At 57.3% G+C, this 13,465-nt stretch overlaps 6 protein-coding genes and 2 pseudogenes across 6 annotated transcripts, besides 14 other annotated features; all 8 read left to right on the top strand.

Annotated features, from left to right (window-relative positions):
- Nucleotides 1-88: 88 nt before the first annotated feature.
- Nucleotides 89-176: a sequence feature (A-rich).
- Nucleotides 91-175: a sequence feature (GA-rich).
- A 165-nt stretch (nt 177-341) lies between the features above and the next one.
- On the top strand, nt 342-1,472 carry TraAM80_07890 (bardet-Biedl syndrome 5 protein; the record flags this gene model as incomplete). The annotated part of the gene is made up of 1 exon (XM_029384659.1): nt 342-1,472. The coding sequence occupies one exon, from the start codon at nt 342-344 to the stop codon at nt 1,470-1,472; it is 1,131 nt and encodes a 376-aa protein (XP_029235512.1).
- A 195-nt stretch (nt 1,473-1,667) lies between these two features.
- Nucleotides 1,668-1,696: a microsatellite.
- A 230-nt stretch (nt 1,697-1,926) lies between these two features.
- Nucleotides 1,927-2,422, top strand: TraAM80_07889 (AF242860 8 AF242860 8 unknown; annotated as a pseudogene).
- A 153-nt stretch (nt 2,423-2,575) lies between these two features.
- Nucleotides 2,576-2,596: a microsatellite.
- A 211-nt stretch (nt 2,597-2,807) lies between these two features.
- Nucleotides 2,808-4,997, top strand: TraAM80_07888 (uncharacterized protein; the record flags this gene model as incomplete). Its single annotated transcript, XM_029384658.1, has 1 exon — nt 2,808-4,997. The coding sequence occupies one exon, from the start codon at nt 2,808-2,810 to the stop codon at nt 4,995-4,997; it is 2,190 nt and encodes a 729-aa protein (XP_029235511.1).
- Nucleotides 4,998-5,025: 28 nt separating this feature from the next.
- Nucleotides 5,026-5,063: a sequence feature (A-rich).
- A 233-nt stretch (nt 5,064-5,296) lies between these two features.
- Nucleotides 5,297-5,317: a microsatellite.
- Nucleotides 5,318-5,350: a microsatellite.
- Nucleotides 5,351-5,368: 18 nt separating this feature from the next.
- Nucleotides 5,369-5,399: a sequence feature (A-rich).
- Nucleotides 5,400-5,610: 211 nt separating this feature from the next.
- On the top strand, nt 5,611-5,940 carry TraAM80_07887 (uncharacterized protein; the record flags this gene model as incomplete). Its single annotated transcript, XM_029384657.1, has 1 exon — nt 5,611-5,940. One exon carries the CDS (start codon nt 5,611-5,613, stop codon nt 5,938-5,940), a length of 330 nt encoding a protein of 109 aa, XP_029235510.1.
- Nucleotides 5,941-6,020: 80 nt separating this feature from the next.
- Nucleotides 6,021-6,045: a microsatellite.
- Nucleotides 6,046-6,093: 48 nt separating this feature from the next.
- Nucleotides 6,094-6,139: a microsatellite.
- Nucleotides 6,140-6,352: 213 nt separating this feature from the next.
- On the top strand, nt 6,353-6,641 carry TraAM80_07886 (hypothetical protein; annotated as a pseudogene).
- Nucleotides 6,642-7,096: 455 nt separating this feature from the next.
- Nucleotides 7,097-7,156: a sequence feature (GA-rich).
- Nucleotides 7,157-7,423: 267 nt separating this feature from the next.
- TraAM80_07885 (uncharacterized protein) lies at nt 7,424-8,737 on the top strand (the record flags this gene model as incomplete). The annotated part of the gene is made up of 1 exon (XM_029384656.1): nt 7,424-8,737. The coding sequence occupies one exon, from the start codon at nt 7,424-7,426 to the stop codon at nt 8,735-8,737; it is 1,314 nt and encodes a 437-aa protein (XP_029235509.1).
- A 361-nt stretch (nt 8,738-9,098) lies between these two features.
- Nucleotides 9,099-9,127: a sequence feature (A-rich).
- A 637-nt stretch (nt 9,128-9,764) lies between these two features.
- Nucleotides 9,765-10,670, top strand: TraAM80_07884 (uncharacterized protein; the record flags this gene model as incomplete). The annotated part of the gene is made up of 1 exon (XM_029384655.1): nt 9,765-10,670. One exon carries the CDS (start codon nt 9,765-9,767, stop codon nt 10,668-10,670), a length of 906 nt encoding a protein of 301 aa, XP_029235508.1.
- A 519-nt stretch (nt 10,671-11,189) lies between these two features.
- Nucleotides 11,190-11,208: a microsatellite.
- Nucleotides 11,209-11,319: 111 nt separating this feature from the next.
- Nucleotides 11,320-11,353: a microsatellite.
- Nucleotides 11,354-11,413: 60 nt separating this feature from the next.
- On the top strand, nt 11,414-13,408 carry TraAM80_07883 (uncharacterized protein; the record flags this gene model as incomplete). The annotated part of the gene is made up of 1 exon (XM_029384654.1): nt 11,414-13,408. One exon carries the CDS (start codon nt 11,414-11,416, stop codon nt 13,406-13,408), a length of 1,995 nt encoding a protein of 664 aa, XP_029235507.1.
- Between the last annotated feature and the right edge of the window lie 57 nt (nt 13,409-13,465).

Here is a 13,465-nt window from a genome sequence, read left to right as displayed (position 1 = left end):
TCCCCCCCTCCTCCTCCTCCTTCGCCGTCAGTGGGACGCGTGGATGTGTGCGTGTAAATTAATAAATATCTGTCGCCGTCTTCAACACTCCTTGTCTTTGTCTCCCTTCTTTTTTTTTTTTACTTTTATTTTCTAGTTTTATTCCTTTTTTTTTTCTTTCTCTCTCTCTCTCTCTTGCTGCGGTTGCGCCGCACTGTTGTGTAGAGGGGCCTTGGTCTTCATTCCATCGTCTTTGCGCGTACCGCCTGCGGTGGCACGCGGCAGTAAGGGGATTGCTCTCTGGGCAGAAGCACGGGCGGACGGGGGGCAAACCACGCACTCTAGCCGCATAAACTCTCCACATGTCTTCCTCCAACACCGAGATCCAGGCAGTCGTCGCCAAAGCCTTCACGTTTTGGTTTGACCGCGAGTTTCGCTTTAACATCGCGGACGACGAGCTCGCGGTGCAGACGGCGCGCGGGGAGACGCTCCTCACCGTGCTGCGCCCTGTGGAGGACACGAGGGGAAACTGCGGGGAGGAGGGGGTGCTCACCGTAACAAACCTGCGATGCATCTGGCAGAGCAAGCTGAACCCGCGCAAGAGCCTCAGCATCGGCTACTACGGTATCCAGAACGTGGAGGTGAAGGAGGTGATCACGCGTCCGCGCGCCACCACAGAGGCATTGTACATCAACACGCGCTTTAGAGTGAATCGATACGAGTTTGTCTTCACGTTTATGGGGCAGACGCCGCATCAGTTTTTTATTGTGCCAGTCGTCTGGCGGGCATACGACTCGAGTCGTTCGTACCGGGAGTTGCGCATGCGCAGCTCGCTTGTACGGGGCGGCGACATTGTCGTTCTGCCCGGCGAGCGACTCTTCACGCGACTCGAGGGGGTGACGAACGTGAGTGAAGACAGAGGCGTCGTCGGGGTTTTCGTCACGACGAATGTGCGCTTCGTCTGGTTTGCCCAGCACTCTCAGAACATCAACATCTCGATTCCGTTGCTGCAGCTGACCTTGCTGCGTCTGCGGCCGACGAAGTACGGCGCTGTTCTCCTGCTGGAGACGTCAACGCACGCCGGAGGCTGCCTTCTTGGCTTTCGCGTGGATCCTGTGGAGCGGCTGCGGGAGCTGTTTCAGGAATGCGTGTCGCTCTGGAAGGCCTGGAACATGCGCCCCGTGCTTGGTATCGCTGTCACACTGCAGGAGCCCAACCCCGGCGCAGCGGAGGACGGCGGCCTGAACAATGTGGGCAGTGGCACGGGTGCGTTGGACGGGGGGCTGGCGAAGCCCGTGCTGCCCCAGCCTCGCAAGCTCGACGGTGAAAATGTAGTACATCAAGTACAAAACGACGCCTTCGCGGCCTACTACGCGGATATGGGGCAGAAGGGGGCGGATCGCCGCCCTGAGTACGATCCCTCGATTGGTCTTGCCGTGGAGCGGCTCCGCACGGGCGTGACGTTGCGGGATTTATGGACGGTGACGGTGTAGTCGCAGGGCTGCACTCCTCCCAAGTGTATTTTTGTTTTGTTGTTGTTTTTTTCCTCTTGTCAAAGGAGTCGGGGAGGCGGAAAGGCGCCGCCACCACTCTCCTGCGCGGCCTCCTTTTACCCCTGGCTCTCCGACTGCGGCTCTTCAGCGCCGTTAATTCTGAAGATGACATCAGAGCGGGGGGGGGGGGGGGTGACAACAACAACAACAAACAAATAAACAAAGTAGCTCTTTTTTCATTCCTTTGCGTATTTTTTCCTTCTTGTGGTGGTGCGAGGCATTTTTTTTTTGTGCGGTTTTATTCTTTGCCCTTCCCCCTTTTTTGGAAAAAAAAATACTACTGTTATTGCCGTTCTGCCTCCTTTGTAGTGTTTGCGTCTGGGTGCGTGGGCGACGGCAGTGTGGCGGCCTTGTTTGGGGATGTGAGGTGTGAGAGGGGAGGGGAGGGGAGGGGAGGGGAGGGGAGGGGAGGGGGGAAATGCAGGTTTATGTGAAGCATTGCGGAAAGTTTGTGATGCTGGCGCTCTGGAGCGGCTTCACATGCATCGCGATGTTTTGGCTGGCGATGCGCCGCTCCGGCTTTGGCACGGTGTACAGCCACTCCACCTACATCGTCATGTGGGGGGAATAAAAACAAGTCCTTGAGCCTGGCACCTTCCCCACCAACGACTTTCTGCTGCTGCACCTCCGTCTTGACCAGTGGTCGTACCTCGACCTCCCCGAGACGGAGATTGCGCTGCCGCCTATTATCGACGTTAGCGTGGCCGATCGGGATCAGGTGCGGAACTTGGAGCACGCCATGCCCTCTTCGCAACGGTCGGATCTGCACATGCAGTTTGGCCCGTCCCGGTCACAGACGATTGTGATGACGGGTGTAGCAAATGAGCGGTACGTGCGGCGCCGGCTTGGGATCTCGCTGCAGGATCGGGAACGTCTGAAAGCCGATGAGGTTAACAGATAGACGGCGACGCCGATGTTGATACCTGAGGAGGAGAAGGGGGACGTATAGAGAGACCCGTGCCTATTTTGTACCTGTACCAATTTTTTACTTTGCTGTTTTCGTCTGCCTCTTCCCTTCTCTCTCTCCACTTGCTCCATGCATCTTGTTTTTTTTTTTTTTTTTTCGTTGTGTGTCTCTTCTCCCTTCTTGTCACACCGCAGTTTAGTTGATTTTTTCTCCTTCTCCCTTGTGCTGTCGGGGTGTGGGGTGCGCTGCACGCAGTGGTAGCTTCAGGAGCTCGTCATTTCCCTTCTTCTGCCACCGCAGCTTTCACGCCACGCCCAGGCGGGAGGACACTCACACACACGTGCGCTTAGATAGTTGTGTGCGCCCCAATGTTTGCCTCCGTTGGGGTCTCGGAGGAGCAGGTCTTCGGTGACCTCTACCTCGCCTGGCTCAAGGATACAGGGGAGAAGAACAGCAATGACTCCCGCAAGCTCTTTCGTGAGTTGATGGAGCACGGTTTTAGGGAGCGTCAGATCGTGCTGCGCAAGGAGCGTCTGGGCGCCAATGTCATCGCAAGCCTCGCCTCGCTGCTGCATCGCTCCCCCCTGGCGCGACTGGACCTGCACAGCAACACCCTGCGCGACAGCGGTTGCGAGATGGTGGCGCATCTCCTTCGTGACATTCCCAACCTTCTCTATCTTGACCTCGGCGCCAATGACATTGGGCCGCAGGGCATCCAGGCCCTCAGCTACGTCGTCGCCACGCACAAGAAGCTGCAGACTCTCATCCTTGGCTCCTCCGTACACGACGCCTACGCCAATCGCATCGACGCCGCAAGTGCCACGAGTCTTTTGGAGGGGTGTCTGCGGAGTCGCACGCTGCGTCACCTTGACCTCAGCGGCAGCACAATTGGCGACCCAGAGAGCTGCAGCAGGCCCCGCGGTGTAACGGGCGCGGCAGAGTTTACAGTCACCCCGCCATCACGGAATTCTACTTGGCCATCCTCCACGGCGCGCCGAAGTCAGGTGGCATCACCCACGCAAACGACAGGCAACAGTAAAAGGGTTGGCGGCGGCACCTCCTCTGCAGCTGGTGCCAGCGGTACTGGAAGCAGGGCGGTTGAGAGCCCCGACATTGGCAGCGGCGGCTCCTTTAGACGTCCCATTGATGTGCTGTCGGAGTTAATCCGTACATCGACGACGTTGACGACGCTGAAGTTGCGTGAGGTGCGGCTCACCACCGACGCCGCCCTCCGTATCATTCACGCCGCGATGGAAAGTACGAGTCTCTCGTTTGTGGATCTTTCCGGCAACGAACTCACCGGGCCTGTGGGTGACGCATTTGGGGAACTCGTGTGGCGTCGTGTGAAGGAGCAGCAGCCATCCAGGCTGCACACCATTTTATTAAGCAATAACCCGCTGATGCAGCCAAATTGCAGTATGCCTCCACCGCGACTCTTTTCTGCGCTTTCCAGTGACCGTTTGTTGGTGTGTTTGCACTTAGACAGTTGCGGTGTGGATGACGCAGCACTTGTGCCACTGTGCCGTGCGTTGTGCACGAACGGCGCGTTGCAGTCACTTCACCTGGACCGCAACGCTATCACGTCAGAGGGCGCCGTCATGCTGGCCCGTGCCCTTTGCCGGCACATCTTTCTCCAAGACGTCTCTCTGGAGGGCAATGTCATACGAGACGAGGGCACATGCGCCTTTGCAAGCATGCTGGAGACGAATCAGACGTTAATCTCACTTAATTTGTCCAATACGTGGATGGGCGAGCGCGCCCTCGTGGCGCTTGGTGTCGCGCTTGTGGAAAACAGGACTCTGCAGCGACTTAACATTGACAATAACCACTTCTCGGAGGATGCCGCAGGGGCCTTCGCCGCGCTGCTGGAGAGCAACCGCTACCTGCTGCGCTGCAGAATGCACGGGAACAGCATCGGCCACCAGGCGGTGCTGCGCATTGATAGGATTACCTCCCGCAACAGGGAGGCCCACCGAAATGTGGAGAAGGATGGCCTCGAGAAGAACGTCATCCGCCTTCACTACCAGATGTACAAGCTAGACGAGGCCCGCGCAGAGCTAGAGAATCTGCAGCGGAAGAAGCTGGAGCTCGGACGGGCCCTGGAGGCGCTCGAGGCGCAGTTCAAGCAGGAGCGGGCAGATATCGAGAAGAAGGAGCAGAGTCTGCAGGATACACTTGAAAACTGCATTCTGCAGGAGGCACGCTGCCTCAATGAGAAGAAGCGCCTTGACCAGGAGTTGGCGGCGGCACAGAAACAGATTGAGGTTGACATGGAACATGCAAAGGAGCGGCTTGAGGCGGAGGCAGAGATGCGGGAGAAGGTTGATGAGGAACACCGCAAGCTCAAGCTGCAGCTTGAGGACATGATGAACAACGGCCCCCAGCGTGAGGCGGCGAAGCGGCAGCAGCTGCAGGAAGTGAACGAGGACCGTCAGCGGTGGGCGATGCAGCGGAAGGAGTATCGCGGCGCCATTGCCGAAGCGCAGGCAGCCGTAAATCAACTTCTAGAAAGGGATAAAGCGGCAAAGAAGGGCAAAAAGGGAAATAAAAACCAGTGAGATTGGAACCACGAGCGCGGCAGCTGGATTGTTTTGTTTCTTTTTTTTTCTTTTTTCTTTGTTGTTGCGTGCGTGCGTGTGTCTGTGCGTGCGGTTGGCTGCCGCCCTCGCTTGACTGCTTACAGCCAATTTCATGTGTAATGGAGAGAAGTTTCGGTTTGCGCGTCCCTTGCGGTGTTCACAAGAGCACCGCTTCCCTTTTGCTGCTCCACCAAACACGAGGAGGAGGAAGACATGTAACCAGGCGGTTTCTCTCTGCCTCTTCTCGTTTTGTCTCACTGCCTGCAGCGAGGGCCGCCTGTGTGTATGTAAGTATAGCGTATATATATATATTTATATATTTATGGATGTATGTGGGTGTGTGGGGACACTTTTTTTTTTTTTTTACTTCTTTCTTTATTTCCGTGGGTGTATGTTTGTTGTTTCTGCTTGATGTGTTATCTTTTCGCCTCTTTGCCTGCCTGCCTGCAAACGTCACGGACGCCTCTTTTCACACACGTGACCAGCAGCACACACCACTTGTGATACAACTCAATATAGCACTCACAACAGGCATCCGCAGAGAGTGATAGAAGGAGAAAAAAAGGGAACATCAAACAAACAAAAAGAGAAGATGGTTGGTCTGTCTTTGAGGCTCGACATCAAATTCTCCAACTTCAATGAGTTCTACATTTACTACCTCTCGAAGCACATGCATCAATGGACGCGCCGGGGCCACGTCGCTGGGACCATGCTTGCCGCCGTGCTGCTGTTGCTGTCGCTGGTGAAGCGTGGCTCGGTGGCGTGCGCCGTTGGCGCCCCCATTCTTGGCTACGGCGTTGCCTGGGCCAGTGACGTCGCGGTGGAGGGCATCACCCCAACATCGTTCAACCACCCCTGGTGGTCGTTCCTTGCAAACATGAAGCTTGTGAAGGATGTACTTTGCAGCAAGCAGACGGTGTAAGCCTTGTGGGGGCGGGCGTACGCCCCCCCTCCCTCCCCCCTCTGTGCGTCTGTGTGCGTGTGTGAAACGGGCCCAATAAACGCCGCCGCCGCCGCCGCCGCCGCCCCCGTCGTCGTCGTCGTTGCATGTACATGAGGCCAATCACTTCTTGTCAAAAAATAAAAAACAAAAACAAAAAAAACAACAAAAAAACACAAAATGTCAAGGGGGTGTGACGTGCTGGAGTGAAAAGGGGGAACACACCATACCCACCCCCACCGCATGCGTCAGCGGAAGGAGTCCATGCGTGGGGGTTCCTTCCGCCTCTTGTACCGCCCAATTCATCTATCAACGGATGTGTGGGCGAAATTAATATGTATGCAGTTCTTTGTGTGAGGAACGAAGCTGAGTGGACGGGTGAAGGATTTTGCTTTCCTCCTTGTACGGAGTAGTTTTTGTTTATCTATTTATTGCACGCACCTTCACCAATGCTTTTTTCTTGTTGTTGTTCATTTGTTTTTGGTTGCTGCTTTTTTGTGACTATGCGTATGCGTTTGTGGTTTTGGCCGCCTAACGCTCCTCCAAAGGGGGGTGAAGAGGGGTGGTGATGGTCCTTCCGCATCCCCTGCTAACCCCCCGCCCTCTCTTTCTCAGTCTTGCAGGAGCTGAAGTGCTTGACGGTGACAATTTGACGTCTTCCCCGCAGCCAGCGAAGGAGGTCGTGTGACGTCACCACTTCGATGACAGCAGGCAAAAAGAACGAATGGGGGAAAAATAAAAAGTGCCACACGAAGAAACGAAACAAGACAAGACGCGCACGGGTGTGGAGTCGTGACAGGAAAAAGAAGGCAAAGTACAGGGGGAAAAGAAAGAGTTTTGGGGCGGAGTGGGAACTCTGCGTGGCTTGGCAGCATGCCTGCATGCTGGCGGTGTTGAAGCGTGTTCCCGCGACGAGGTGGTGGAGGCACACCTGCACTTACGTTGTTGTTTTCCACTTTCATGGGCTCGGCTCTAGTGGGCGCCGCACCCACATCTTTCCCGTCCCTCCCACTGTCTCCTTGTTGCCCCGATGGAGGTCAAACAACCCACCGCATTCACTTCTCTGCCCTCCCACCACACCGCGGCACACCTTGCGCTGCTGGGTGGTGGGTGAATGATGGGGATGCCGTGTGGCCCTTTTCCCTTTCTCTTTTTGGCTGCCCATCACAGTTCTCTTTCTCTCTTTTACTCGTTCTCTCCCGCTCCCTTCCCATCTCTGCCGTGGGCCGTTGCACTTTCCAGCTACAAACGCACACATTGAAAGGGTAAGAAGGGGCGGCAACAGGGAAGACGGGGCAAAGCCATTTATTTTAGGGGCAGCTAGGGAGGAGACGGCAGCATCTTCTCCCACCTCATCCACGTGACGGAGAGATCCGGGGTGTGGCGCGCCGAGGTAACCTTTTTTTTTTGTTTTGTTTTCCTGTTTGGGTGCTGCCGCTGCCACTGCTCTCTCTCACACTGGGCGATGCGGGCCACCAAGCGGTGTCGGTCGACGAGCTCTTCAGGCGCCGGGAGCAGCAACGCCAACGATGGGAGGCTCACACACGACGGCGAAGCGACTGTTCTGCAGTGCGGTAGTCATCTTTCGTCCTGCTGCTCCTCCGATGGGAACTCCCCGCGGCGGCGACTAGAGCTAGATGAGGAGGGAAGCCAGAGTGTGTTACTCGATCCCAGCAATGTTGCGGCCTGGGCGGCGGGTAATGCTCACTACGACGCATCCGATCGTACCATCGCGCTTCCACGCAATGCGCTTTCGAGCCACATGATGGTGCTGCCGCGCACTCTTCTGAAGGATGCCACGGCCCCTACCATCAATGCCATTAATGATAATAGCAACGACGGCAATATTAATAGCGGCAGCACACCGCAGGCGGAGCGTACACGCACGGAGGGTGAACACGGACAGCCGTCACCCGACGCCGCTGCGGATGATGCGCATTGGGTGACTAGCAGTTCACCCAGGCCTGCGGTAAATGACTTACCTGCGCTGCGTGATGCGCCACCGCCTCCATGTGGAGTGTCACTTCGTCCGGGCTGCAACTTTGTGCGTCTGCCGCACCCGCGCCACGGTGAACCTGCACTTTTTCTCTGTCCACCCAACACAGAGAGTGCCTCGAGGGATGTGCACAATGGCACGGTGCGGGCGGTGCTTTATGAGGTGCAGGCGCAGCTACCCCCTGGGGGGTTTGGCCAGACATGGTTTGTGAACGACACTGTGGAGCCTAACGAGGAGCTTCTTGTTGTGACGCCGTTTGACGTCACCTTTTTCGTTCTCCGTCAGGCTGCTACTCACGTCAGGAAGGAGATGTTTGTTTCAGCGGAGGACCTTATTATGGGCGCGACCAAGTCTCGCGGCGGTGGTGCAGCGGCATGGCCTGGCTGGAGAGTTGCACTGGCGCAGTGCCCTGCGCTGACCCCTGCGGTGGAGGAGATGCAGTCTCACACGGTGCTCTCACGTATCTGCGATGTGAAGTCGGTTGGGGGTGACCATTACTACCGCTTCAGTGTAGAAAAAATGGGAGAGTGGCTGCGGGATAAGCTTCGACGCGTGGCAAACTCCGCCGCGTTGCACGCCATCTTACAGCTGGGTCCTCCTCCTGCAACTAGGGCTGGTAGTGTGCCAAAAGGAGGTAGTCGTGGCGGTGACGACAAGGCGACATCGGCACCTCTCGCCACGGCTGCTGAGGTTCCGCTTCCGGTTGTCTTTGGTGTTGTGGCAGAGTACCTTGTGGAGGAAGTATCCAGCACAGCAGCACAGTTGTGCGGGGCGGCTAGTTGAACGCTGGCAAGGAGAAAATATGAGATATGAGGAAATATGAAACGAAAAATAAAAACAAAGAGGACTATGCGTGTCCGTTGTTTCACCCATTAGTTTGCGTCTGTGCGTCTGTGTGTGTATGCGCCATGGAGAGGGCAATACATATTTGCATGCGTGCGTTTGATGGGGTCACACCGGCTTGGGTGTTTGACGTTGGCTCTTCTGGATACTGCACAACTTTCTTTGTTGGCGTAGTTTTTTTTTTTTTTAAGTTCTTGTTTGGTGGTTGCACCGGGCGGCGTGTGATGCGTGTGGAGAATGCGACTTGTGTTGCAGTGACATGGCATGGCATGGGGTGTGCCGGGAGTGGCGGCCGTTCACATTGTTTTCTTTTTTTTTCTTTTTTTGTTTGTGTGCTTTGGGGGAACCGTACACTTGCACCTTCCCTGTTCTCTTTCTGCTTGTATGCGTGCGTAGGCACGCCTCGCTGGGCTGGACGCCACAACGTGCCCCTCTGGGGCTGAAACTAAAGCTATAGGGGCTGTGACTGTGCGAAGAGGAGCAAACGCATTCTTTCGGAAGTTGCTAGTGGCCAACCTTCTGGAGGCTGGTAGAGCGGGAGAAAAGCAGAGACAGGGAGAGACAGGGGAGGGAGTGGCGACGCGTGGGGGACAATATGATGAGGGTGTGCCGTCCATAGCTGTTGCGCGCCTCGCCGCTGCTTCGTGTATTGGCTGCCGAGGAGGACGACGCTGACGCACCACCGACGACGTTTAAAAACGTTAAACCGGGCCGGCTGCTGCGGCTGTGGCGGCAGATATGCCACCGCGCGTGGATGATGTACACCTGGGACGAGGAGTGGACGAGCCCCGGCAGTGAGGGCTACTTGCATCAGCAGCTGCTGGAGAAGGTCTGCTTTGCCCCGCTCTCTGCGTACGGCATGGTGCCCGGCTCCTACTGTGACCCGCTGCTATACAACACGAAGCACACCTCGCCGTTCCGCTGACACGTGGCAAACACGGCTTCCGATATTGTGGGTCACTAGTACATGGAGGCAGATGAGATGTCTCGCATTAAGGACTGGCAGCCGAAGAATCTGGACGACCCGACGGAGATGTTTCCACGCCCGCCGCAGCAAATTCTTAAGTGGGACGAAACCGTGGACGAGCACGACAATCGCACCTTCCGCTACAAGTACCACCGCTACGACTTCATGGGACCGACGGGGATGTGGGAGGCCTACCCGCGCTACCCCTTCTCCCACCTCTACCTTAACAGGCAGGATCACCATGGTCGGGGGGAGGGCTACGGCTTCAAGCAGAGCCACCTGCTGCGCTGCAGTGAGGAGGAGGAGGACAAGAAGTGGGAGATGGTGAAGCGGACAGAGGTGGTGCAAGAGCTGTGGTCCTACCCTGGAAAGATTCAACTGCAGGACTTTAAGGGAGCGCTGGAGCGGGCCAAGGCGCGGTTCAGGGAGCAGATTAAACACGGGAAGGAGACAGGTCCCAGCGAGGATCCCGGCTACGACTTGGTGCAGGCGGGTGAATTTGTGGAGCCGCGAGACGGTGCACGCACGGAGTGGCGACACTTGTGGACCTCAAATCGCCCCAAGGGGGAACCCCTTCCGTGCCAGATCACATTCAATCACGGCGTCACGTTTGAGGACAATGAAGGGAGGCCGCCTGTGCATCCGGCGAGCCACTATGAAGAGACACCGAAGGAGTCTCCATACAAGCAGTATGAGAAGCAGGACGCGAAGGAGGATGATAAGAAGAAGAAGCTCAAGTCCGCCTGGGAGCAGTCGTTTAAGGAGTCCATGACTCGCTATGGACATAGGTATGGCGCAGAGGCAAGAAGGGGAAGTCCTGGCAAGCCATCTTCGCCGGGGTACGACAGTAGTAGTGGAAGTAGTAGCAGTAGCGGTAGTAGTGGTGCCGGGTCGCCTCCAGCATAGGCCGCTTCCCTGTCTGATGCGAAGCCGGGCGGCAAAAGGTGACGACAGATGCCGCAGTGCATGTGGGGCGTAGAGTGTTGTGGGATGGGTAACTGTGGGGGAAAGGTGGGCTGGGGTGGGGCCGAGGAAGGCAGAAGGGTTACAAATGAAGACTGGGGAGGAAGATGCATAATAATAATAACACAAGAACGAGAACAATGGGGATGCCGAGGGCGTCACATGTGGCGACGACTTCGGGGGTTACGGAGGTGTAAAACATTTGGGGTGGTGGAAAGTTTACATTTATTTATTAGTTATAGTTGCTGTTCCTATGCGGAGGAAGAAGGGGTGGGGGGAGGAAGCAAACCATATCGCCGTATGTTTCTCTTCTCCCTCCCGGCGTGTATTTATAAATTTGGTGAAGAGGTGGATGGGTACGTCATGGCGGTGGCGTTGCGTTTTGGTCCGTCACGGTCACCTGCGTGCCGCACAAGCGAGAGGAATGAGCAGAAGCGGAGGGGAGGTGTGTGACTGACTGAGTATATATATATATAATATACGTGGCGCATTCAACCGGCCTGCCTCTCCATCTCTACGTTTTCCCGATTGCTGTATTGCAGTCTGCCTCATGTATTTCCTGCTTTTACGTTTGCTATGTCCTTTGCTGCACCACACACACACACACACACACACACACACACACATACGTCCATACAAACCATGAAGCGAGGAGAAGAGAGTCAGGAAAGGAGGGGGTGGCGATGATGGGTGGGATGACGAACCGCCACTGTAGCGAATACCCCAGACTGAACTCTCCCGACGACGCACGCTCGTTGCCCTCCGCTGCGTCCACAGCCTTTTGGCTGACGGGTGTGGCATGCGTCTCGGCGGAACACCTGCAGCCTGTGTGCTATCCACGGCGGGAAAACAAGGAGGAGGATGGGGAGGCGGAGGTGGTTGTGAAGCAGGAGGAGGGGCAACCAGCGCATGCGCAGGGATGCTGCGGGAATGACAGTGTTAGCACGCGGGGTTTGGCGTCATCGGCGTTTTCCTCCACGGCGAAAGTGGCATGGCTGCGAAGAGGGGAGGCGCGCAGCGCCAACAGGGCCGGCAACGGCGGCAATCGCAGTGGAATGATTTCTCAATCGTCGATGGTATCCAGGGTGCCTATTCACGTCTTGGATGAGACGGTGATGTGCAACCTCGTCCCACTGCTACCGCGCACACATGCCCAGATGGGGCTTGTGTCACAGGTAGTGCCCTGTACGCTGTGGCCACCCCCTGTGGGCAACGCACGTGCCACAGCCAGGGTGACCTCGTTGCAGCACGCTGCTGCTCTCGCCGCAGAGTTACACCACAATGCCCTGCGCAGGTCCACGTCGCCTGCTTCCTGCCCATACTCGTTCCCCGTGGCGTTGCCAGGTGCGTTGGTGGAGTGGTCGACGGGTGGTGTGGGGTACACAGCTGACACGGAGGGGCTGTGGGCGGAGCAGCGTGTGGTGCGGGAGCGCCACCACCACCTGCCGCCGGTTTTAATAGACTGTGATGCACGTTACATGAATGCCACTGTCGGCGATGGCGCCGACGGCGATGGTGTGGGGTGTGTAAGGGCCGTGCAGCAGGGGATGGTGCAGTTGCGCACGCCACCGTCGACATTGACTGGGGCTGTGCGAGAGCAGCTGCGCCGGTTCTGCCGCATACAACAGGAGAGACGCTTGCGAAACGATAACGACGAGTGGGTACTGTGTTTTGCGCGGCTGGTGACGATCACCTACGAGCTGGCTGTGGTGCTTGAACAGCTTACCTTTCGGCCGGGCCCAGCCAGCGCCACTGTAGACGCGGCAGCTGTAGACGTGCTGCCATCGTGTGATTCCCTCCTTGATGAGATGTTTCTCATTGGAATTGTGCCAGTCGGAGAGCCGCATCGCCTGTCGCTTGTGTGCCCCTCCGAGGCGCACCGTATGCTGACGGAAAAGCGGCGCGTGACCCCCGGCTCACCAAGTGGCGGCACCGACACCACGTCAGGGCCCACTGCAACAGTCGCGTCAGCGGCAGCGGTCGAGGGCCCCGAGCCACGGCCCAGCGTTGCGGAGTCCCTGATGGAGATGATGACGCTGGCGTTGCGCGAGTCGCTCTGCCGGCGTATTGGCGTGCAGTACGAACTCCTCCGCATCCTTCGCGTGAAGGCGTTAGCGGCGGCGCACCGCGATCTTCTGCTGCAGTACTCTCGATGGTTCTCGAGCGTCCCACCGCCGCTGGCCGTGTTGCATGTGTTGGCGGGTAGCACTCTCTTTGCTCCCCTCGTGGCGCAGCGCTGGGGCCGTCGAGCGGCACCGCCTCCGGCTGTCGCTGGTGTGAAACGCCGACAACCGGAGGATGCGGAGGAGTGGGGCGAAGAGGAGGATGCCGAGGGTGACACCAACAATAGAGAAGACGAGGAGGAGCCGGAGGAGCTCCACTCCACGTTGCTCCCCCGTGATCGCGTTGGTGAGGCCGTGGCGACACCACTGACGCGGGTACCAGCCGAAATGGAGCTCCTGGACGACGACTATCCCGCCCGCTTCGCTGCCTGGATGCGGCGCCACGGCGGCGGCCACAGCTGTCACCTCAACCACCACGGCAGCGGCAGTAACCACGGTGGGGGAATCGGCGGCGTGTGCGATGAGGTGGCTCTTGCGGCGACGGTTAGTTGGTTGCGCCGGCGTAGACGCACGATGACACTGAAGGAACTCGACGCCTTTGCCCGCAAGAAGCATTGAACCACCGCCAGCGCTACATGAAGGAAATGGGGTACGGCAAACAAAAGTTTTTGGGAG

The sequence above is a fragment of the Trypanosoma rangeli genome (genome assembly GCF_003719475.1).
Source record: "Trypanosoma rangeli strain AM80 chromosome Unknown Tra_15.4_contig_00353, whole genome shotgun sequence".
Taxonomy (NCBI): Eukaryota; Euglenozoa; class Kinetoplastea; order Trypanosomatida; family Trypanosomatidae; genus Trypanosoma; species Trypanosoma rangeli.
Note: the sequence above shows the minus strand (reverse complement) of the source record. Positions and strands in the feature narration are given on the sequence as shown.